A 25,461-nucleotide genomic window follows, 5' to 3' on the forward strand; every position below is an offset into this window, starting at 1 on the left:
CAGGGACCATTAGAGTTTCCGTTAAAACCAGTACAATTCCCATTACAAATTCTAGGAGGGTTTGTATTGGGGTGGGGGTTTTTTCAGCAGGGAGGACAGGTACTGTAGGTCTATACCAATTTAAACATTAATCCCAGATAATGTTTTTTTGTCATTTAGGCTACTCAAAACACAAGACGCCAATCACTCCAAGGAAACAAAGTGCAGTTTCTTACCAAAGTCCAAATTTTGCAGGGGGGAAAAAAATGTGAGAGAGAAGCGACTTGACTCCGAAAGTGGGCAGAATCCGGGTGAAGGTGCGGTACGGTGCGGGGCGGCGGAGCGGAGTGCGGGAGCACAGAGGACAAAAATAATGCTGAGCACTCGGCGGTCAGCAGCGCGACCTTGTATGGCGAGCGGAGCGTTAAATTTAGCCCGCAGGGGGACAGCCGCATACAAGGTTGCCAGATTGAGTCCACAGTATGGGGCCTTGTAGACAGTTCAAACCCCACATGATTAACCATAAATCACGCCAAACTGTAAGTTTGGAGAATTGTATCACCAACACAAGTCCTTTATTCCAGCTCAGTGTGTTTTATGAGGAAAAGTCAGCTCATGAAATCAACTAAGCTAACATGCTACAAACAAGAAAGGCGCCACTCGCCAAATGCAACATGTCTGACCAGACTATTAAACAATCACTAAAAATAATTCATTACAAAGAAGTCCTTCTCTCATATTCATAGACTTTAAATCATTTCATTTTACATGACTTCTACAGGGATTGAAACCCCATCTACATCTGTATTAGCAAACGGAGTGTAGCCTACAAAACATTAGCCCTTTCTCTAGCCATTTTCTATGTAAAAGGTGACTCGTTTTATGTTTTGTTTCAGAACAAGATAAAGCTCATACTGTAGGGTTTTATTAAGTTATTAATTGTAAAGAACTCATGAAATAAAAAGTGGATAAGATACTCTAATGGAAAAAGTAGGCCTAGTCGTGTATTTTGCTTCTATTTGAAATAAAACAGTGGGTTGTTGTTGTTGTTGTTGTTTTTTTTCCACTTCCAGTTGTTTAATCACTTTTCCTCTTTAACACATGAAAGGTTTTAAATTATTATCCATCTAGAAACACACGAGTTAGAAACTTCTACATCAGTGTTGAGGACATCTGTTTACAGTCTGATTGACTAAACAGGATGAGGACTAGATTAAGCTTGCTCCTTAGTTAGACAAGTAAACTTCTGGGGTCTAACACCTTTTATTACCAGGATAAAACCGGAACATCACAAGATATCCGCATACATTTTTTTTTTGGCATGTGATTATGTAAGTAATATGTGATGATGTGAAAAATTCATCCATGAATTCATTTTCTGGAACCTGTACATTCCAGGTCATGGTCACTGTGGATACTGAGCCAATCCCAATAACACTGGGCACGAGGTAGAAATACACCTTAAACAGGATACCAGTCCACCACAGGGCATTTTTCACACCTAGGGGCAATTTAGCTTAGGCAATCCACCTACACGCATGTTTGGAGAACCCAGAGGAACGCCACAGACACACGGAGAACATGCTAAACTCCACACAGAGTAAAATTCACGTGACTCATGTAATGATTCAAGTTTGGGTGGCTTTTCAGTAAGCATACAGACGCTTACAACGCTATACTACGAGTTATCAAACCACTTGAACAGATGTAATGTTTACGGGATTTAAAAAAAAAAAAAAAAACAGATTTAAGAATGATTTAGAAATCCTATATTGAAAATGTTAGTGGTTAATTAATTTTGAAGGCATCATAAAAGAACAAACGAAATTTTATTGCCCACAGCAAAATAACTCACACAAATACATGATGATGTGATTTGGCATAACTACTACCTGATGTTACATAATTTTAGTACATTAGCTGATGGATCACAGTACAAGCTGCATACACATATTTATTAGCATAATAAAACGGCAACAAGGTTCATCCTCTGCTCAGGACCTGGTACAATAATGGCTCCTGAGCAGGGGATCAACTGTAATTGTTGTGCTATGTTTTCTTGGGTATAGAGAATTTTGGATCACGAAACATAATTCCATATTTGATTTTAAAAGACATTTGGTTTCCAGCTCTGAGCCAACCAAAACACTTCTGAGGACTTTAGGAGACTTCAAAGCACCGTATATTGTACCACGCTTTCGACCAAATTAAATACCTAATTCCTATGTACACAAAATATTTGAAATACCTTGTCGTTAAAATGGTTACAAAGTACTTAGAGACACAGTACCTGTGCAGTGTACACGTCCTTACCCACAGATCTTAAAGAAACAATATGAAACATAAGACCGATTTGAAATTCAGCATGAGGCTGCTGCGAGTATTTCCACCATTTTACCTTTTAACCTCCAGATCACTGCGACAGGTTTTAAGCTGCCCTTTAAAGGACGAATACATAAATAAACTGTTGAACTTGCTCCAGTACTGAAGCTCAGTGTGATTGTTCCTCAGTCGCTCATAGAGCAAATATTAACGTAATCGCTGCCGTTGACTTCCCGCTACTCGGACAGGGCTAAATTTTTGTTCTGAATCTTTGCCAGATGATCTGATATGCTGGCTTCAATCTTGTCGCACTGAGCAAGGAACCCCTGTGTGTGTGGGTTGATTGGGGGGGAGGGGGGACAAAACATAATTACAAATTAGATTTGATACACTGACCTACAATCACTTGATTATTGATGGCATGTGGTATAGTTTAAAATGTATATAAAAATACACCTGTACCTGTACAGTTTTTATAAGTCCTTTTTTCTTCATCCTGCAGTCACTAAAGTTCTCAGGCAAAGTCTGCAAATAAAAGCAGAAACTACAATTAGAATGGTTAATTAGCGATGATGTGTACACATTAACTATCTGAAGGAGCAGGTTGTGTTCATGTTCTCTGCCGGGATGTAAACAGAGCATTTTGGATGTTCCTAGTGATCCATCGATAATCTTTTTTCCAGACAGACTACAAGTAGTAGTAGTATTTGCTGTTTTATGTTCAGGTTGTTTTATCGGGTTACATGTACTGTAGAAAGATGTTGTAGTCGTTCCTGTTGACCTTTCTGAAGCGCAAGGTTTGTAGTCTGCTTTAATTTGAGCACGTACTCCCTAGTTGTGACAAATAAATAGTGCATCATATGCATACACACACACACTTCCTTCTATTTCTTTCTTCTAATTATTTACTGTGTTTGTGGCTTAGATAACTGGTTGTAGCCCAGATCTTTGGTGGATCACTGCAGCGTGTTATGCCAAACTATGCACCTTTTGTTAAAAAGTATGTGTTGCAATTTGAATTTTAAGCAAAAGGAGCTCTAGTTTGGCTGGGAGCGGAACAAATTTTCAGGCCAGAAAATTTCTAACCAAAGCATAAGTAGATCCATCCATTTTCTATACCGCTTAGCCTATACAGGGTCACGGGGAGCCTGGAGCCTATCCCAGGGAATTCAGGGTACAAGGCAGGAGGTCAACCCATCACAGGGCACAATCACACACACATTCACAATCTAGAAATGCCAATCAGCATACAGCGCATGTCTTTGGACTGGGGGAGGAAACCAGAGTATCCGGAGGAAACCCCCAAAGCACACGGAGAATATGCAAGTCCCACGCACGCAGGACGGAGACGGCATTCGAGCCCCCAAACCCTGAGATGCGAGGCAAACGTGCCGACCACTAAGCCAGCGCACCCCCCACCAAAGCATAAAATCAACTGCACGGTTCTCTAGATCAGAAATATGCTTCAGCATTACAACCCATCCCTTTAAATATACTAGTCCAAAATAAGAAAGCCAAATAAAAATATTTACTATGGCATCAATCTCCTCAAGGATCTTCACGAACTGCTCAGAAGCCACTTTTACACGGTGGTCCAGTTTATTAAGAGCTTCAGCCTGTAGATCCTTCGCTAAAAAGCCCTAAAAAAATAATGAGTAGCAGAGCAAAATGAGAATCCACATAAACAGCAATGCAAAAATTATTTATTTTTTTTTTTAAAAAAAAATAAAAAAGCCTTGAGAGAATGAATACATGCATTTTTCAGTCCGGTCAGTTCACCGCTCACTTTCTCCAACTTCTTGGCCGTTTGCTCCACAGACTTCTCGATGTCTTTCAGCTTTTTCAGTTCGGCCTCCTCCTCTGGACTATTCTAGCAAGTGAACGTGTAAAACATACACATCTCCATTTACATCGATAAACGTCTCAGGGGAAAGAAAAAAAAAAAAAAAACCACCACCACCACCTCCTTCTAAAGCATATTACTTCAAGTTAGATTTTACCCTTTTCCCAATCATCATAAGTTTACATCCTTGCTTTATTCCAAGGCTGGACAGACTTTCCTCCATTTCCTTCAAGGATTTCCCTACAGCAAATGGAAGCATGATGAAAGACCTGACATTCAGAGATTAAGAAGTCTCTTAAACTTATACGCTGACAGTAGATCCTACAATGTTTTTATCCGACAGTTTTATATGATCATTGTTATTACCTTTAAATATTATTTTCTGAGCAGCTTGTGGTACCCCAGTGGCTTGTGACAGAGCTTCAGACAGGTCTTTAAGTACAGGCTCATTTCCATCCTGTCCTGTTAGTGTGATGCTGTGTTTGGAGCTTCCTGAGAAACAAACACGTCATGGTTATGTCTTTATCATGGAACGAAAATACACATAATACCTATGCTAAAAAAAAAGTAATAATAATAACAATGATAATAATAATAATAATAATAATAATAATAATAATAATAATAATAAACACTCAGCTAGCCTGCTAGCAGAAATATAAACATAAGCTCGTCGCTAACTAGCATGCTACTCCCGTTAACAGGGAGGTTAATTAGCTAACTTCCGGTTTAACGATGAAGTCAAGTAAGTAATTATCTTTAAGTGAAATCTATAAAGATATAACCCGTTAGTTTAGCAGTGTTTACCATGAGCAACTGTCACTGTAACCGTGCTGTCCGCCATCTCCAAACACTAGCAGTGGACCGGCAAGGGCGCCGGAAGTGACGATGTGGCTTGTTATGGTTGGTCTCAAACTGCCATCCAGTGGACAACTCTGATATGAAAACTCCTTCACTGGAACGTACGTACATTATATATTTTATATCCTTTTCAAACCTATACATTTTTTTAAAATAAATAAATAAATAATTATTTATTTGTCCTGGTCAGGGTCACAGCTTATTGCCGGAAACACTGGGCAGGAGGAACACACACGTTCACATCTAGGGGCAATTTAGAGTAGACAATTCATCTACTGGAATGTTTTTGGGAGGTGGGAGGAAATCAGACAACCCAGAAGAAACCCATGAAAACCTCCAGTGAGACGGTAACGGAGCTCAGGAATGAACCGGGGATCCTGGAGCTGTGCGGTGGCGATGCTACGCACTGATCCACCAGTATTCATTTAGACTCTATACATTTTCATTCATCTTCAGTAACCGCTTCATCCTGGTCAGGGTAGCAGTGGATCCAGAGCCTATCCCAGCAACATTGAGCATGAGGAATACACCCTGGATGGGAGGACAGTGTACCACAGGGCACCACACACACACACACACACACACACACACACACACACATTCACACTTAGGGGCAATTTGGTCTGCACCCTACACGCATCTTTTTTCGGAGGTGGAAAGAAACTGGAGAAACCTGGATCCAAACAGGAACCCTTGAGCCCTGAGGTGGCAACACTACGTGCTGCATCACTATCCGCCCTTAAAAACTATTATAGTAATATTATTATTATTATTATTATTATTATTATTATTATTATTATTATTATATAGATAGATAGATAAACTGGACAAACAGTTGTGTTTATGTAAAGTCTGAAGTTTATATTTGTAACGCTTAGTCTGTGGATTTTATTTTAAATAAACGCAGGGATATTGATCGAAATCAGTAAAGAAATCAACACCTCATCTTGTGACAGCTGAATGAAATAGTGAAACTGACAACCCAAGACCGCTCGATAAGGGACCCTCATGAGCCCTGGATTAGAAAGTCTGCATTTGGAAGAGATAGGAAAAGTGTCCACAGAGCCCAGAAATTTGTCCAATACCCATGTCTGAACACTGATATCATGAATAAACAAGCACGTAAACAACGTAATCTGTTCATTTGGACATTTTTGTGCTTTATTCATTAATGATCGGATGTCATAACATATGTGATCTATCCGCTGCCGCTGCTACCGGTTATCATTTACTAGATTTGTTTAATGTGCAAAAATATAGACGGGTAAACAATATATTAATGGAAACAGAGAATTACAAGGCCACGTGCTTGATTAGCAAAAGCTTCATTAACTCATTAGGTAAGCATTCCCTTGTCAAATCACACCTGAATGCCACATGTCCAAAAATACTGAAATGATCTTCAGTCACGAAACAAGATCCTGCAGTGTTCATCTCAGTCTATGTGGCTGGAATCTGCGGCAATCCAAACTCGTCGACCAGAACGCCATCCTGAGAAACAGACAAACCTATTAAACAGATGACCTGGACATGTACAGTACAGTATACATGGTATTAAAGTTTATTTTTTTAATCATATCCGATTAGGAATATTTCCAAGCACAACAACCCTTCGATCACTCTGTAACTACATGAATGTGTAAAAGTGATACTACACTTAAACTAAAAGGATACCAAGAGAGTGAAGAAATAAATCCACACTCGATTGATATGAGTGTAACCTTGTTTGTTTTGCTGTCACTGGGCACGCCCTCTGGGATGGAGGGTGCAGACGAGGCTTCGTCCAGATAGGAGCTGTCGTCGTCAAACAGTAACTCATCTCCGAGGGCATCCAGTTCTGAAGCAAAAACCAAATGCAGTGAGCTGTACTCAGGATTATGACCTTCTGACTTGCAGATATATACATATACACACCACCTACCGGCTTCTAGTTCATCCTCATCGATGTCTGGTGTACCATAGCTGCGACTCAGAGCCTCCTGCACTTCACTGGCTTCCTCCATCATGTCCTCAAGCTGGTCCTGTAAGTCCTAATAGCCAAGAATAAAGTAGAACCATGAGCTTGATTCATTTTACAGTAGACTCGGAATGCACACACGCACACGCACACACACACACAGTCATAATTATGCTATACCATTTGGTGAAATCATATAATCTACACAATTTTCTGCAAGATAAATACACGCTACAGTGATGTAAAGGCTATTGTTTATTATTTTAAAGCAAATTTATTTCTGATTAATAGTATAAACTGTTATACTTCAATTTGATCCATCTTCACTTGCTTATAGGATTTTTTCATTTCTTTCGCTCCAATCTTCATAGCTTCAACCTACGGAAGAGCAATTAAAAAGCACATGCTGTTTCTTGTATCACATTTAGAGTAATTCAAGATCATCCATCATACTGGACTCCAACGGTATCCTTGGGATTTAGAGAGGAGGGTCGATTGTATTGAAGGAAACAGACTTACTGTTGTTTTGGTGTCCTTTAAGGACTGAATGGTGTAGTTGGCCTGTTCCATGTTAAAGGACTGCTGGGCAAGCTGATCTCTTTGGCTTTCATATCTTCAACATAATGAGACACAGAGACATACCCATATCAGCTACACCACAGTCTCTAAACAAATGTCCAGCTGTGTGTCTTGCTCAGCCACAGTCGAGCACAGATCATTTCCCTGCTCGAACGCACCAAACTCAATAGCTCGCCGTGAGGTTTAGCAGCTAATCGATGTGATCAAGCAATCAATGTCATTTGGTGTGTTAAAGCAAGGAAATCAGCACACTCTGTTGGATTCCTGCTATACAAGACAACACAGCTGTCCTCATTAGTAAATTAGTGGCTATTACTTTTTTTAATACAGCAGTGTATGTCATGTTGTTTTATAGACTACACCATACAGAAAAGCAATACCTTTTTAAAACATAGACACATATTTAAACCTGCTGGTGGTGTTGGAAAACATACATTTTGACCTAGGGGGCATGGTGGCTTAGTGGTTAGCTCTAAGGGTTGTAGGCTGATTGGCATTTCCAAATTGTCCGTAGTGTGTGTGTGTGTGTGTGTGTGTGACATTGTGCCCTGTGATGGGTTCGCACGCTATCCAGGGTGTCCCCTGCCTGGAATAGGCTCCAGGCTCCCTGCAACCCAGTGTAGGATAAATGGTACAGAAGATGGATGGATGGATGGATGGATGGATGGACATTTTGAGCTATATTTAGAATATACTGTCAATCTTCTGATTACTGATTTGGTTATGACTATGTCAATAGACTGTATGTTGACGTGCAGTGTCATAACCTAGTTATTTATCGTGCAATATATTCTCAAATCTAGGTCAAAATGTCTGTTTTCTTTAAAACGTCAAATATTTGCATATAAACTCAGCAAAAAAAAGAAAACGTCCCTTTTACAGGACAGGGTATTTTAAAGATAATTTGGTCAAATCCGAATAATCTTTACGGATCCTTATCGGAAAGGGTTTAAACGATGTTTTTCATGCGTGTTCAATGAACCATAAACAATTGTTGCACATGCACCTGTGGAACAGTCCTTAAGACACGAACGGTGTGCGGGCGGAAGGTGATTAAGGTCACAGTTACAATAACATAGGACACTAAAGAGACCTTTCTACTGACTCTGAAAAACACCGGAAGAAAGATGTCTAGGGTTCCTGCTCACCTGCGTGAACATGCCATAGACCTGTTGCAGGGAGGCATGAGGACTGCGGATGTGTTCAGAGCGATAAACTGCAATTTTAAACTGCAATCTGAACGAAAACTCGTTCAGATCATGTCGCAGTCGTTGAACGTTTTTCCATGTTCATACAGATATTTACACGTGTTAAGAAATTTGCCGGAGAGGACGTTTCTTTTTATTTTTCTTGAGTTTATTATAAAAATGTACCTTACACATAGTTACTGTAAGAGTAAACAAGAACACAGAAGAAGAAGAAAAAAACATGAAACCAGTGTGCTTTATTATGACACAAACACTCACAGCCTCTTCTGCTTGAGCACTCTCATTGCCTTCTGTTTCACTGCATTCTGTAAAACAGAGTTCATTGATGCATTCATTCCTGTGGTACAGGCCAGAGGCATGCTTTAGTGCAGGGGCATGCATGCTGGTACTGAACTGATCAGCAGTGCTGTTTTAATACTGTACCTTGGCCGGGCCGTCCCTCGTCTTTTTCATCTGGTCCTTGTATTTGAGGAGCTCGGCATCGATCCTCGCTATCTTCTTCTCCATCACCTCGGCTCGTGCATCGATCTGAAACGGCGGCCATGATGAGTGAAGCGTCAATGCCCGGGCTTTCACGATGCATGACAACACCGCACTAGACGACAAGACACACAGCAATTTAAGAAACGGCTCACATTTCCGATACAGTCCGAAAGGCTGGGAGGCGCCTGGTGCTTGCTTCTACCGAAAAGCCGGTTCATGTTTATATTACAGACACCCTGAAAGATGAAAGCTGGGAGAGACTGGTGCTGAGGGAAACGATTCCTTTCAATGACTCTTCTGAGTGAGTCAGAAGTATCGATTCGCAAGTACGACTCGGCAAACTGAATCAAGAACAGACTCTGCTTTCCGTTATAACCGAATCAAATAGTGCAGATGAATCGAATAAATGAGATCATTCGCATAGTGTCCATTAGGTCATTATTATTATTATTATAATTATTATTATTATTATTATTGTCATTATTATTATTCGTAGTAGTAGTAGTAGTAGTAGTATTACCATTATTATTGTTATCATCATCATCATTATGATGATATTGATGATGATGATTCATTATTATTATAAATAGTAGTAGTAGTAGTAGTATTACCATTATTATTGTTATTATTATTATTATCATCATCATTATTATTATTATCATTGTCATTATTAATATTATTATTATTATTATTAGTAGTAGTAGTAGTAGTAGTAGTAGTACCATAATTATTGTTGTTATTATTATTATTATTATTATTATTATTATTATCATTATTAATATTATTATTAGTAGTAGTATTACCATTATTATTGTTATCATCATCATTATCATTATAAATAGAAGTAGTAGTAGTATTACCATTATTATTGTTATTATTATCATCATCATTATTATTATCATTATTATTAGTAACAGTATTGTTATTATTATTATTATTATTATTAATAATAATAATAATAATAATAATAATAATAAGAGAATCAATAGAAATAATATTAATATAATATAATATAATATTAATAATAGGTATGTTATTTAGGTTGTTAAAATATTTTTAATCAGGTAACACTTTATGATTGCATTATTATTATTATTAATAATATTATTATTATTATAATTATTAATAATAATAATAATAACAATTAGATATATTATTTATCTGGTGTCCCTCGTGACCGTGTGTGCGCTGTTAGGAAGAGAGATAGCCTAGAGATGTCCGTGCTTGACTGGTCTTTCATAATGTAAAGGTCAAAGCTATCAGGGGCTCAATCCAAATCCACTGCACCCCAGACCAGGATAAAGCAGTTACTCTAAATTAATGAATAGTATGATATCACTGTCTATATTTGCATTCTTTACCAAAAAGCACTCATCAACAGTAATAAAATAAATAAATTAATTAATAAATAATAATAATAATAATAATAATAATAATAATAATAATAATAATAATAATAATAATAATAATCCATCCATCTTCCTACACAGGGTCGCAGGGAGCTCAGGACACGGGGGACACCCTGGACAGAATGCCAACCCATCGCAGGGCACAATCGCATACACACTCACACACCCATTCAGACACTACTGACAATTTAGAGATGCCAATCAGCCTACAACACATGTCTTTAGACCAGAGTATCTGGAAGAAACCCGCGAAGCACGGGGAGAACATGCAAGGCAGGAAACAAACCTCCACCCCGGAGGTATGAGACAAACCTGCTAACCGCTAAGCCTCTATTTTAAACAGTTTGATAGTTGAAATAGTAACAGTTAAACTTGAACAAAAGAAATGTGGTCAAAAATTAAATGCAAAAAAAAAAAGAGAAACGGCAAAAAGAAAAAATGAACTAAAAACATAAAGTCTAATGTAATGCAATCGAATACATTCTAAGATTTTTAAAAGCTACTGAAGGTTTTCAGATGGAGAAACTGCTTATTGTGCTCCCATTCTGCTGGATTCACGTAGGCCCTTAATCTGGTTCAGGCCTGGATTCTGAATCTGAACTCTCAATCTGGAAGGTTAGTGAAACAGCTCATAGGCTAGATATCAGGGCGTTATAGTAGTCCAGTATATTTGTCACAAAGCCATGTATAAGTTTCTCATTTAGGTGCTGTAATTAAAGTTCTGGACCGTTGAGATATTATGATAGTATGGTGCTTTCCAGACACTACTAATATAACTTACAAAGGCTGTCAAAAAAGATTCCCATGTCCTTGATGCGGTTTTTAGCCATTAGAGACAGGGATTTAAGAATCGTCAGAACCTCGGTCATTAGAGGTCCTGACCGTGGACTCGGATGCTGAGAAAGAAAAGCTTCGGTTGCATTCCTAGTAGAAGTAGGCAACAAATTAGACGCAGAAGCACTAAGGTTGGCTCTGGTAGAGACACAGGTGGCCACAGTAGTGTTACAGGCTAATGAAGCTTTATGCGTAAGCCAGCATTGCTTACAGCTCAAACATAATGAAGCCATTGAGCTGATTAACAAGGTGTACATCACTCGTGAGTACTCTAATACAGCGGCTCAGCTGATATAGGCCCTTAATTAGATAATATTAGATCATCCATAACTAGATAGACAATGGGTACAGAGATTCTCCTAGCAGCACTGCAAGCAAACGGAGCCATAGCAGTGGACTGTCGCAAATCACTGGGTTTGTTCACACAAATGAGATGATGTTTGTTGCTTGAATGGTGTTATCTGAGCCAGGAGAAACCTTCTGCACTATCTACCTCGAGTGCATAAACAGGTTTTGGAGCGCAGATCCAGGAAGCACTATCCCAGGAACACTGAAAACAGCCAATGACTCAACTATAGTATTTGGACGTCTAGGGAACGGTCATTCCACCGCCTACAGTAGGTTTCAGAACGGAGAAAAGCCTTGATTCATGCTTTCCTTGTACCCTGAGAGATGGTGGAACTAGTCGAGCAGTACTAGAGGATCAGAGGGAGATAATAGTGGGTGTGATAAGTGCTTACATATGTTTTGTCTCTGATTTGCTACTGGGCTAACGTTGGTAACAAGATATAGATGCTTATGTCCAGCCATAGCATCTTACAAACAGTATGCTGAAATAATCCTAAACCTGCCTTATTTATTTTAAAGTCAATATTTAAGATTTCCCTACAATCTACTGTGGAAGCTGCAGGCTACCAGAGCAGACCGTATTCTTTCATTTCTTTTAAACATCAGTTGTTAGATGCAGTATTGTGCCTTATACTGCTCCGTGACAGCAGAACACATAAACAAACAAACAAACAAACAAACAAACAAACAATCACAAAAATTACCCGGGGGGGGGGGGGGGGGGGAGATTTAATTAACTAGAAACGCTTAGTAACTAATAACACTCATCGAAAAGTGAACGCGTCGCGTGAGGCATAATGCATTTTCAAAGTGAAGATATTTAAAATAATAAGCAAAGTTATTCTTCAAGGCCATGTTGATGAATCAATGTTTTATAACTGTTCCAAGTGACCATGAATTGCTGCTTCCAGCCATCACAGCGTGCCATGGCAACGCCAGCGTTAGGGCTGAAACCCTATCGTCAAGACTGAACACTGGTTTCAAAATTACCGTGCACACAGGCACACAAAGAAGGATGACGAAAGCTGATCTTGCCTCCTGTATCATCATTTCCCTGGGAGAATGGCGACAAGTATTTAGCAGCAAGGTTTGTGACCTAATTGGCTAGATCATAAATGCTCAGTTTTCCTTGTTGCTTTCAAGCAGATATGGATTAATTGTCTGACATCCAATCACATGACTAAAATTCTTCTGACTGAAGGATTAGATGTAAATATAAATCATATACAGCGGGGGAAATAAGTACTGAACGCGTCAACATGTTCTTCAGTAAATATATTTCCAATGAGGCTATTCACATGAATTTTCCCCCAGACATCAGTATTAATTAAACATAGTGAAATATAGCCTCATTGGAAATATATTTACTGGAAAAAATGTTGCTGCGTTCGATTCTTATTTTCCCCGACTGTATTTGGCTGTGAAGACAGAAGAATCTGACGCATTGATGGTCTTAGGAATGACATTTACTGGAGTGGGAGTGGCTGTGGAAAACACAATGATTCATGCCTGTTGTTTGTTGTGCTGGGCTAAATGAATGCTTCAGATGTAAAGTTAGGTAGTTACCATGACAATTCTGGAGACTTTCTGGTCAATAAGACATACAATGTGCAATTTGGAATGAACATATTGATTTGCAGCACGTAGCATCAACAGCTCCAGGGTCCCTGGTTCGATTCTACGCTCAGGTAAATTTCCGTGTGGAGTTCCTGTGCATGGGAATCCAGGAGAACTGGAGAATGTCCACATGGGTTTCCCCTGGATTCTCTGGTCTCCTCCCACCCACAGAATACATCAGTAGGTGGACTGGCTATTCTAAATTGCCCCCAAGTGTGCATGGTGCCCTGTGATGGATTGGCATGCCATTCAGAGTGTGTTTTCCCCCCACCTCATGACCGATGTTCCCTGGTTAGGCTCTGGATCCACAGTGACCCTGATCAGGATAAAGAAGTCACTGAAGATGAATTACAGAAGATTGGTGTTCTAAATACAGCAATGTCAGTCCCAGGAAATACTTCAGAGTGATGACAAGTTTTTATTTATTGTCTTTAAAATAAACTGATGCATTAATGGTCTTAGGAATGACATTTACAGCATTTACTGTAACAGATGCTTTTATCCAGAGTAACTTACAGAAGTGCTTTGTAGGCTCTATGAAAACATATCCTCATGCTAGTTCACTATGTCAGGGACTAAGATTAGCATCAAGCTATTGGAGGAGGTTAGAACAAACTTGAAAGAAAAATTACAAGACAAGGGATATGCGGAAGAGGAAGGTGTTTAGGTTTAGTTTAACGATCACCAGAGAATCAGCCAGGAGAAGTTTATTCCACCACCTGAGTTTTGAAGCATGTCTTCCTTGTATCTCGAGGGATAGCGGAATCCGCTGAGCCATGTTAGATGCTCTGAGGGAGCACAGTGCAGTCCAAGTTGTGATAAGTGCTTTAAGGTAGCATCAGTGCATCAGTGTTTTTAAATCTGGACAGCTTCAGGAAGCCAGTGGAGGGAATTGAGCAATGGTGTGGTGTGGGAGAAGTTCAGAAGGTTGAAGACATGTCTCGTAGCTGCATTCTGGATCAGTTGCAGGGGTTAGATTGCCCACAGAGGCAGACCTGCTAGGAGTTAGTTACAGTAGTCCGATCTCAAGATGACAAGGGGCTGACCAAGCACCTGAGTGGCCTCTGTGGATTGGGAAGACCTGATCCTCCTGCATGAACATGTCAGGTTAGCAGTGTGAGGCAAGGAGGATAGATGGTTGTCCAGAACTTCCCCGATATTATTAGATGGTGTGGTCTGAATGTTGTCAATGGAGATCACACACAGCTCTAGAAATGGGTCTGATATATATATATATATATATATATATAATGTATAAATAAGTATTCAACTAAAAGCGCAGTGGAAGTTCAATGGATAAACGTCTATATTAGTGACAAAATGAGTCGCTTTAGACAAAGTGTAATAAATGTAAAATAAGGAAATGGTGGTACGTCCTACTGTATATCATCAAACAGATTCACGACAGAATTTTAATAAATTTTTATTATTTTATTACACCGTTGAATTTAGTAATAGCTTTTACAAGTTACATACAAGCCACGTAATACTGTAGCTACACAGACAAGACGCATTCATTCATCTTCAGGAACCACTTTATCCTGTTCAGGGTTAAGGAGAGCCTGGGAATGCTGGGAACACCCTGTGTGACGTCAATCCATCACAGGGCACCATGCGTGCAATCGCCATCCCGGCCCCTACTCCCTCCCCCCTCCGCACACACACACACACACACCAAATCATCTACCATCTTGATTTTTTGGGGGGGGAGGTGGGAGGAAACCAGACAATCCAAACGACAATGGCGAGAGCATGCGAATCTCAAGCTCAGGATCAAACTAGGGACCCTTGTGAGTTGCACCACAGTGCTACCTACAGATATGGCTCCCCATCGTCAAATAGTCGGTTACTGTGTTTACATTTTACAAAAGAAAGTGCATCAATCGAAAGTGATAAACAAACACAAACAAAACAGCAAGATCTCATACTGTACAACTGTACAATGGAAAAGATACTGCTCCAAAAAAAGGTGACATGACATATTGTAAATTATATATATATATATATATAAATGTTTAAAATATAATCCAATCCCCTCTCTCCTGACAGTGTTTAAGAATGTTGATTTGTAGAGCCACAGATGTTGTCACTAATCGTTACTGTATCTACAGGCAAACCCATTCACATAGTCAGCACTTACATTAATATACAACACCGCATGATCATTAAATAAAGATGACCAAACACAAACACGTCAATATCTGACGCTAATGACCTTTCCTTAACGACGCACAGCGCGCTGCTTTAGACATTATCCAAAAAGAAAAAAAAAGAAAAAAAATACCGTAGCATAATTTATCACATGGTTATTTAATACCTTTAGATGAAATCTAATGAACTTTACTGACAACGATATTCCGTTCAGAATGTCACCATGAACTATGTTCTTCCGCGTAAGACACCAAATGGTATCGAACATATACGACTTAACAACAGATTCAAGTTTTTAGCATTTGTAGAGCCCTCTGTCCAAATACTACAAATAAGATTCGCAGCAAGAGGTCTAGAAATCGTTTTCTTGATACCTCTTTTGATACGAAATATTTCTAACCGTCACTAAATATCAAATTTGATACTGATTTTTAAAAAAAAAAAAAATTTTTTTTTGTTTTTACGCTAAGAAGCACTTTTCTAAAAGTGTTATTTATTTATTTATTTTTTTACACACGATCAATTACAAAATGTAGCGAAAAGCAGCAATCGGCATTAGTTTACGTCTATGTATAATATGTATAACGGTGATTCCCCTGCTGACGCAGATAAGTGTTGCTCATGACGATTTAAAAAAAAAACAACAATAAACCAGACACTGAATCCCACGTTATGATCGTGGTTCACTGGTGAAATTTATACGTTTTCTACACGTACGTATTGAATGCTTAATTCACAGTCTTGATAAAAGTTATCCCCAATCACATGTCCACACAGTTCTTCTTTTTTAAATTCCCACATGTGAAGTAAAGCCCATTGCATCCAACTCCATTTTTTGTTTATAATGCACTTAGATGGAGAATTCAGTTGTGTAATACTCGGATACAGAGCGTCGCCTACAACCGTCATTCGTGATTTATCAGACACTGTCTTTGGTATCTGGCTCGGGAGCAATCGGACATGGGAAATATGGCACGTGAAGGTCTGTGGGAGTTGGGTAGGGACTGATATTTCAGCCGAGTTCATGAACAGCGAGAATTGAAGCCTCGAGAACATGTGCATGATGTAGAAGTTTCAGAACGTCGCATTGCAGGCAAATCAGCTGATTTGACGGAGCGCTGGAGCTGGTGTCTGAAGCGCTGCTGAAGCCTTCGGACATTCTAGGTAGTAAGACGATGTTCAGTTAAACTACTGAGATAAGCATTTAGTATTCATTAATAAGACTGCAGAAGTGAATCTAGAAAAATGGATATGGCTAACCATAAGTGGAATGAGATACTTGTTTTAGACACTACGTTATGGAACGATTCTTTTTTACGTGCTCCGTAAGGATGTGGCTCTCACACCGTAAAAGGCCCGTCTTCGTCCATTTCCTCCTCAGAAGGTGGTGGTGATCTGTGTCAATCCCAGGTCATTGGAGATTTCCAGGCCTTGGAAGGAGGAGAGCTCCACAGCTAGTCATACCGATCTGCCACGGCCTCTCTCACCTCTGCCCTCTACCTGGCACGTGTGCTCGCGGAGGGTGCTCCTGACCCGTGTCACGCCCACTCCGTCTGCTTTGCTTCGTGTCAGGCAGCAGAAATCACGGAAGCAGCGCTTGAAATTCTCATCCAGAAAGGCATAGAGGATGGGGTTGAGGCTGCTGTTAGTGTACCCGAGTGCCACGCAGAAGAAGTAGGCGCCCATGACGGCTGTGGTCTCGGGCACGCCAGGCGCCAGGGCCTTCACCAGGATGAAGATGTGAATGGGCGTCCAGCACACGACGAACACAGCCACCACCACGAGAACGAGACGCGTGATACGCCGCAGATTACGATCTTTCTCGCGTGAGCCTGAGAGCATGCGAACGCTCTTCAGTCGCAGCACCATTAGAGTATAACACACACTAATGATGAGCAGAGGTGCCACGAAAGCGAAGACGAATACACAGATCTTCATCAGAGTGTCCCAGTAGACATAGGGCTCAGGGAACTGCAGAGCACACTCTGTAGTGCCTAAGAAAGACGAGGGAACAAAAAGTCATTCTGGAGAACTCTTGGGAGAAACACAATCATCTTTGGAAGATGCTTAGCCCTTCTTTATTACTCTTAACCCTTATACTGATTTTAGAAGCTCCCCAGTGATGCAAAATCTAAGACTACCTCGTATTACCAGGTTGACATAATTCTGATTTTGTTGTTGTTGTTTTTCAAATGAGCCACTTTCATATGTGGTTCTAAACCTGATACATACAGTCTACGATCTGTGGCGACGTGGCCATTAGCATCATTACTAGCATGTGAGATGTATTGAGAGTACCATTGTTGGTCTGAGTACTTCCAAGGACCATGGCCGGGATGCCAGCAGCCGAGGATAAAACCCAGATGAGGATGTTGATGATCTTGGCCTTGACGGGTGTGCGGAAATCCAAGGCCTTGACTGGGTGGCACACGGCCACGTAGCGGTCGACGCTCATCATGGTGAGAGTGAAGATGCTGGTGAACATGTTGTAGTAGTCGATGGAGATGAAGACCTTGCAGACCACTTCTCCAAAGGGCCACGAGTTGAGCAGGTAATCTGTGCTCTGGAAGGGCATGGTGGTGGTCACGAGGGCGTCAGCTACTGCCAGATTGAAGATGTAGATATTGGTGGCTGTTTTCATCTTAGTGTATCTACCAGAACATTGAAAAAGAGCCAGCAGAACAACATTGCACAATTTTTTCTTAACATTTAACATCGCAAAAGTCGTTTTCTTAGGGGTCGTGTGTAATTTTCTGAACAATCTGGTCACTGAGTGCCTGAGCCTCGCTTCTTTAACCCTCCTACTATGTTATGGGTGAATTGGACCAATTTCCACATTGGAGCTGTCTGAAATACGGGTTAATCGGGACTTTTCCACATTTAGGGTCATGAACGAGTCATAATAAAGGTTCACTGTTTTAAGCTGTTCTTTGTATGTTCGTAAACTGTGGAAGACATTTTGACCCATAACATAACGGATGTAACTTTTTTATCCCCCCAATATAATCTGAGGGTTAAACAAATAAGAAACAGGAGCTCAGACATCCACAAGTTACAGGTTTTAACCTTACGGAAAAGTCACGCGAACTTCACGTCAATAATCACAAAGATTCGTACATAATTTTCCGACACTTCACGTGTAAGGTTTCCCATATTTTGCACGCGTCGCATGTGTTTCTTGTTTGCACGTGATTTGACATGTTTCATTTCTCATGTGCGAATCTTTTCGCGATTCATTCATTTTCACATGATTCATTTCTCACACGATTGCACACACAGTTCGCTTACTTTCACGTGATTTAAATCATTTCCTTAATTTTTTTTACGTCATTTCTCGATTGAGTACTTTTCACGTGATTTTACACGTTTCGTTTATTTTCGAACGTGACTCGACATGATTCGTTAATCACGCGGTTTTCATACGATTCGTTTCACGCGTGATTTTGCACACACGGTGTATTTATCACGCGGGTTTACACGTGATTCGTTTATTTTCTCGATTTCTTTTTGTGATTCATTTATTTGCATGTAATTTTTTTTATATGATTCATTTATTTCACGTGATTCATTTATTCTCACACGGATTTGACAATTCGTTTCCATGTGATATTACATGATTAATCTATCATCACATGATATTTTCACACGATTCATTTCTTTCCATCTTTTTTTTTACAAACCATTCCTTTATTTTTACGTGTGACTTTTTTCACGTGTGATGTTGCAAATGATTTCTCGATGCTGCAAATGATTTCTCGATGCTGCAAATGATCCGTTTATTTTCACGTGATTTTTTTTTTTGATTCGTTTATTTTCACACGTGATTTTTACGCAATTTCTTTATTTTGCATGTTTCATTTATTTATTTATTTGCTACGTGTGGTTACATTATTTATTTATGTTCGTTATTTTTTTTCCCCACGCGAGTTCTTTCTACACCATTCGTTTTGCATGTGTTTACTTATGCATTTTCAGAGGATGACAATCGTATGTGAAATGTATGGCATTTTTCATAAGGGTAAAAAAAAAAAACATATACAGACATGTTATTAAAGTGAATGTTTTTTGCCCTACTACCATCATGCTACCTCACGAACCAGTCAGTTCCTTAAGTTCACTGTTTTCATTTTTCATTCTTTTTAAAACAGATAGGAAACCAGCATTCTAGTGGTCTTAGTGGTACATTTAAGCTAATTAACCCAATTTGTGATGACACACCCTATATGGTACCAAACTGCATGTTTTCTTGTTGCTGGGGGTGGTATCATCACATGTTTTGTACCTTTAGTACGTCTATTTTACTTTAAAACCTTTTTTTATTTTTTATTTAAAGGTACACAATTGTACAGTGGAACAGCTGGTATCCTTGCCGCCTCACAGCTCCATGGCCCTGGGTTAAGTCCTGAGCTGTCCGTGTCTGTGCATGTTCTCTCCATGTTCGCGTGGGGTTCTTCTGCGTTCTCTGCTTTCCTCCCATTTCTAAAAATAAAAACGTGCCAGTATGTGGACTGGCTATGCTAAATCACCCCTGTCGTGACCGTTCTGCGATGGACAAGCGTCCCATTCAGGGTGTACCGTATTCTCGCCGCACGCCCACTGTTCCTCTGAAGAACCGCTTACTGAATGAATAAATGAACTGTACTTTAAGGATCATTCCAGTGCTCCTTAAAGCTACGTAACGATACACCACATGCACTTTCTCAGGTAAGAGACTCATAATGAATGTACAAAACACGTATCGTGGTTGAACACTATCAGGGTGGATTTGTTTATTTGATTTGATTCTTCATTTGGTTCTTCGATTCTCTCCATGAGTTTCGACAGCCACTTGGGGGCGCCAGACAACCTAGTTGCAAATATCGTTCTTAGCTCATCGATCAGACTTTAAGCCTATTTCCAAGAATGAATCTCAGACAGTCTACCAACCTGGACTACGACCTCTATATTCCAGTTCATACAAACAAAAACACTCTCCCATCCACAATAACCTTCTATAGGAATAGTGGCTACATGCTGACTGACATCAGGTCAGGATTGATTGATTGATTGATTGATTGATTGATTGATTTTAAACTTACCTTATAATGACATACATCACCAGGCAGTTTCCCACCAGGCCGACGACGAACACCACAGAGTAGACAGCTGTGATGACAGGCACGATGGGGGACAGGGTCTCGACCTCCCTCGGCCAGCTCTCATTCCCTGAGGAGTTCAGAGGCGCATCCGAAAGCGAGTCCAAGTTCACCAAACACTCCTCAACACCAGCAGTAGGACACTGATCCTCTTTTAAAATCTGCATCACGCTGATATCCATCTCCTCTAGACACGCAGTGGCAATAAATAATCATAATAATACATAAATAAATAAATAAATAAATAAATAAATAAATAATAATTAAAAAGCTGTCTGTCACATTAGGTCAATTTTTCCTAACATTAAAAATATATATATAGTCCACATAGATACTGAAAATGTAGTAGAACACGAAAGATGATATTTATATAAATATATATATATATATATATACATTATACTGTTGCTCTGGGCTCGGTAGAGCAACAGTGCGACCATAAAGAAGAAACAATAAGCTTACCGTATTCCCGTTAGTTCGTTCAAATAGGCGAGGTGCAAAAATAAATAAATAACAGGCTTATAGAAACTCTCCGCTGCGTGGAAAGCAGTATGATGCGTGTTTGTTCCCGCACAGGATGCGTTTTTCACACGCACTGGCGCTACAGAGGCGCTCCAGCTGTGGCCGCCTGATGACATCAGAGCGCAGCGCACTGGCTGAAACGCCCGCAGAGACACACTCCGACTCTCAATGAAGTTTGGAAGGAATCTACAGGAAGTGTTTGCAGCGTGGGCTTTCTTTCTTTTCTTTTTCTTTTCTTTTTTCTTTCTTTCTCGATTTCATTCCTTGCTGTAGGATTTAAGAAGGAGGCAACAAAAACAATCCTCAGTGGATTTAAAAAGTGTTCTCCAACCTCATCAGGTATTACAGGAGAAGACTCAGAGCTGCTATCTTGGCAAAACAGAGGTAGCACAAAGTATTGACTAAAAGGGTGCCAATAATTGTTGCACACCTATATTTAACAAATATATATATATATATATATATATATATATATATATATATATATTTAACAAATATATATATATATATATATATATATATATATATATATATATATATATATATATATATATATATATATATATATATATATATTTGATAAACCTGTGATGTGTTTGCAATCGTTTGATACCCATGAGAGCAGCCTTCTTCGCTCCTGTTTACCAAGGGTGCCAATATTAATGGAGGACACTGTATAGACCCTCACCGGCCACTTTATTAGGAATACCTGTCTTCTTAATGTTTCTTGTTTGAGGTCCAGCTGCATTGATCTGGACCCGTTACACTCTCAGAACACAAAGTAGGCTACTCTACACGTACCTGGGCACTAGGGTGTCTCATCTTTTGTACCTGAAGTACATTTCGTTTACATGACCGGGGTGTACCTGTGAAAAGGAAGTACATCGAGTAGTCGCATCTTAAGGACCATTGCGCTTACCTTTAGTTCGCTTAATTAGAGTCATAATTGAAAGACTAGCCTATTAGATAACTGCGTGAATGTGCAAGTGTACGGGTGTTCCTAATAAAGCATCCGTCCGTCTAGATGTGCTAATGACCTAGAAAAAAAAAAAATACCCGAACCACATGAAAGCAAAACTTCATTGTTATTATTCTAACATGTGCAAGTGGGATATAGGTCCATCGGATGAGCAGAACAAACCTCTGTTGGCGAAATATCTGAAAATATTTATTCAGTTAAAAATTGATTCAGTTATCGTGATTATCACTTTGTACCACGGCGCCGTCGAATCCTCAAATCTGATTGGTCGGGAGGTGTTGATTAATTTTCTATAACAGCAGCTCTGGCAGTAGTTCTGGCTATAATTCAAATCACAGGTTTATACTAATGTACTCATGACTTGTATGGCAGAGGCTCCGTGTAACCCAAAACAGATAAAAAAGATTTGTTAAATGTTGTGATTTAACAAAGATGTATAAATCAGTGATATTTTGTCAGTACATATAACATAACAGTCAGTATAGTTTCCACTGAGGCTTTCCCGTTGCTTAATAACAGACTGCATTTTTCTTTTGTCTTATTCATTTCAAGAGAGAGAGAGAGAGAGAGAAAAGAGAGACTGGTGATGGAATGGATGTTTATAGCTGCTAAAATGAAGTGGTAAGAGGAACTAATTTGGACCATCCACGACATCACATGTACAGTACAGTGCTCTCCACTGATATTGGCACCCTTGGTAAATATGAGCAAAGAAGCAACACGGGTTTATCTAAAAAAATATCCATCCATCTTCTATACCTCTTACTCGTTTTCAGGGTCATGGGGAACCTGGAGTCTATCCCAGGGAGCATGGGGCACAAGGTGGGGTACACCCTGGACAGGGTGCCAGTCCATCGCAGGGCACAATCACACACACATTCATACACTACGGACACTTTGGACACGCCAATCAGCCTACCATGCATGTCTTTGGACTGGGGGAGGAAACCGGAGCACCCGGAGAACATGCAAACTCCGCACACACATGGCCCCGGCGGGACTCGAACCCCGGACCCTGGAGGTGTGAGGCGAAAATATATATCTTAAACATATTAAATATAGGTGTGCAACAATTATTGGCAATTATTGAATTCATGTGATATTTGAAGTATATTCCCATTGATATTTGACATTTTTTAGTACTAGGGTGACTAGGAACAGGAAATTATTCAACCATGACTTCCTGTTTCACAGGGGTATAAATATGAGGTAACACACAGGCGAAATTCCCTTAGTCATTCATCACAACGGGTAAGACCGAGGAATAAAGCTGTGACGTGCGGAAAAAGGTTGTTGAGCTTCACAAAACGGGGCGTGTCTCTAAGAAAACAGCACAAGCATTGAAAACGCCCATTTCCACCATCAGGGCAATAATTACGAACTTCCAGTCAACTGGAAACGTTCTGAATCGACCCGACACATTGTTGTACATTCATACAACAACATACATGCTATGAATACGACCAGGTATTATAGGAGAAGACTCCGAGCTGTTATCTTGGCAAACAGAGGTAGCACCAAGTATTGACGAAAACGATGCCAACTATAAACTATAAAACAGTTAAAAGTCTTTCATATGAATAAATAATAAATCGTTTGCAAATTGTTGTGGTATAATGAGAATAAAACACTACATGGTGTTTCATTCCTTACTTATTATGTTCTGCACTATTGACTTGCTCTCTCTTAATTTATATATCCCTGTCAACACGTCCTTGAACACAATGTGTTCATTTAGTGAGGATGCATTCATAAGTTACTACAGGATGTGACACCAACAAAACTGAGTAGCAGCTGTATCAATGGAGCGCTTTTACACCTTAAATGGCAACTTGTCAGTGATCTAGAAGGAATGGGAGGGTTTGTTTAACATGGTTATATTCCGGCATGGATGTAACCATGGATACAGGGCAGCAATTTTTTTCTCAGGCAGTTGGGGCATTGATAAAGAACCGCGATGGTCGTTGGTTCCGCTGGATAAAATCATGACGGTGGAATAAATAATAAAGAAAGAAAAAAAAAATCTTTCTTTTTCGACCATCATCACCACGAATATCCTAGCGAATAACCCCTGCAGTGATCTTACACGCCGGGTAAGATAAAGCTTAACGAAGTAGAAAATTGCAAGCAGAGCAAATGACGAAACTGCTAATAGCCTCTTCCTCATGCACCTGGCCGTATTGATTTAAACTAAAACACACCGCTAATAGACCTACATACCATGCAGGGCTATTAAATATCCAGAACCCACTTCACGTTCTCCAACCAATACGATGTGAAGATGACATGTTGCTAAGAGACTGGTATATTTGTGTCGTTCGCTTTAACGTTCCTGCACTCATCTCTCACCTAATGTCACCTAATGTAAGAGACGACTGGGGCAGACTCCAAGTTCATCTGGCTTTTATCTGAAAAGGTCCGTGTTAGGAAAGAAAAGAGCCTTGTCGAGTCAAGGGTTCTTCAGCCACCTCTGCTCAAGTAGCTGATACTTCCTGTGGGGACATGTGAGAAGAACTCAAATGCTGAAGTAAAGTTCTTCAGAACTCTCTGCGCCATAATGTTGTGATGTGTATGCATGGAAGGAGCGCACAGGTCCTAAACCTAACACCACGACGCGTCTAAAATCATAAGACTCGAACGACGTGTTTGTTTGCATGCAGGCTTACTTAAAGATATAACCCTAGAGTATATTGAGAATTAAAGACATCAGAAACATTCAGATAGGTGAGATGTGAACATCATCCTTAAGTCTTGACTGTACAACAAGGCTGCAAAGCTACGAGGATGTGAACGTGTGTATTTTGTCATTTACACTCAAATTTAAGCAGTGTATATTATATATAGTGATCCAATATATTCACATCCCATGCTTTGAGCACCGGAGAGGCGCAGCGAACGGGAAAGAGGGGAAAAAAATAACGTAAATGGAAACGTCAGTCCGTATGAGAGAGGAGAGCGTGAAAGAGAGGCAGACGGAGAGAGAAAGAGATATAGGTAGGAGTGTTCTCATGCTTTCATAATGACCTTGAAGTGTGAATGCAGGACCCTGAATGCAGCAAGTTTGTTTAGAGGCTGTGACGTTTCTATGGCAACCAGAGTTTCCTTGTCGAGCATCAGGAATCCGGCAGTTGAAGGTTTTATTCCAAACTTCACGTCCTTGATCTGTGGAATGAACCAGGTGAGGCGTTACGAAATGAGCGCAATTGAGACTGGAGTGGATTCGGTTAATTAAAG

At 39.9% G+C, this 25,461-nt stretch overlaps 4 protein-coding genes across 6 annotated transcripts in view; all 4 read right to left on the reverse strand.

Moving 5' to 3' along the window:
- The window catches only part of myom1a (myomesin 1a (skelemin)), a 31,479-nt gene extending 31,102 nt beyond the window's left edge, over positions 1 to 377 (reverse strand). For both annotated transcript variants that reach the window (XM_017472876.3, XM_047156361.2), the window contains exon 1: positions 216 to 377. The gene's annotated coding sequence lies outside the window, so the exon portion shown is untranslated. The remainder of the gene's footprint in view (positions 1 to 215) is intronic.
- A 1,412-nt stretch (positions 378 to 1,789) lies between these two features.
- bag1 (BCL2 associated athanogene 1) lies at positions 1,790 to 5,042 on the reverse strand. Its single transcript, XM_017472877.3, has 7 exons — positions 4,952 to 5,042; positions 4,511 to 4,636; positions 4,302 to 4,384; positions 4,058 to 4,171; positions 3,834 to 3,941; positions 2,764 to 2,826; positions 1,790 to 2,627 (listed from the first exon to the last, which is right to left on the reverse strand). Exons 1-7 carry the CDS (start codon positions 4,986 to 4,988, stop codon positions 2,538 to 2,540), a joined length of 621 nt encoding a protein of 206 aa, XP_017328366.1. The 5' UTR covers positions 4,989 to 5,042; the 3' UTR covers positions 1,790 to 2,537.
- Positions 5,043 to 6,160: 1,118 nt separating this feature from the next.
- chmp5a (charged multivesicular body protein 5a) lies at positions 6,161 to 9,521 on the reverse strand. Of its 2 annotated transcripts, none has more exons than XM_017472878.3 (8): positions 9,385 to 9,521; positions 9,173 to 9,277; positions 9,008 to 9,054; positions 7,482 to 7,575; positions 7,269 to 7,340; positions 6,927 to 7,035; positions 6,727 to 6,842; positions 6,161 to 6,496 (listed from the first exon to the last, which is right to left on the reverse strand). In XM_017472878.3, the coding sequence occupies exons 1-8, from the start codon at positions 9,448 to 9,450 to the stop codon at positions 6,446 to 6,448; spliced, it is 660 nt and encodes a 219-aa protein (XP_017328367.1). In that variant the 5' UTR covers positions 9,451 to 9,521; the 3' UTR covers positions 6,161 to 6,445. The 2 variants fall into 2 exon arrangements, with proteins under 2 accessions (XP_017328367.1, XP_017328368.1); XM_017472879.3 differs by having other exon boundaries at positions 9,173 to 9,344; positions 9,435 to 9,445.
- Positions 9,522 to 14,879: 5,358 nt separating this feature from the next.
- oprk1 (opioid receptor, kappa 1) lies at positions 14,880 to 21,648 on the reverse strand. Its single transcript, XM_017472880.3, has 4 exons — positions 21,189 to 21,648; positions 20,670 to 20,913; positions 17,890 to 18,242; positions 14,880 to 17,585 (listed from the first exon to the last, which is right to left on the reverse strand). The coding sequence occupies exons 2-4, from the start codon at positions 20,906 to 20,908 to the stop codon at positions 17,050 to 17,052; spliced, it is 1,128 nt and encodes a 375-aa protein (XP_017328369.1). The 5' UTR covers positions 20,909 to 20,913; positions 21,189 to 21,648; the 3' UTR covers positions 14,880 to 17,049.
- Positions 21,649 to 25,461: the final 3,813 nt, after the last annotated feature.

This window comes from Ictalurus punctatus, chromosome 7, assembly GCF_001660625.3.
Source record: "Ictalurus punctatus breed USDA103 chromosome 7, Coco_2.0, whole genome shotgun sequence".
Lineage (NCBI taxonomy): Eukaryota > Metazoa > Chordata > Actinopteri > Siluriformes > Ictaluridae > Ictalurus > Ictalurus punctatus.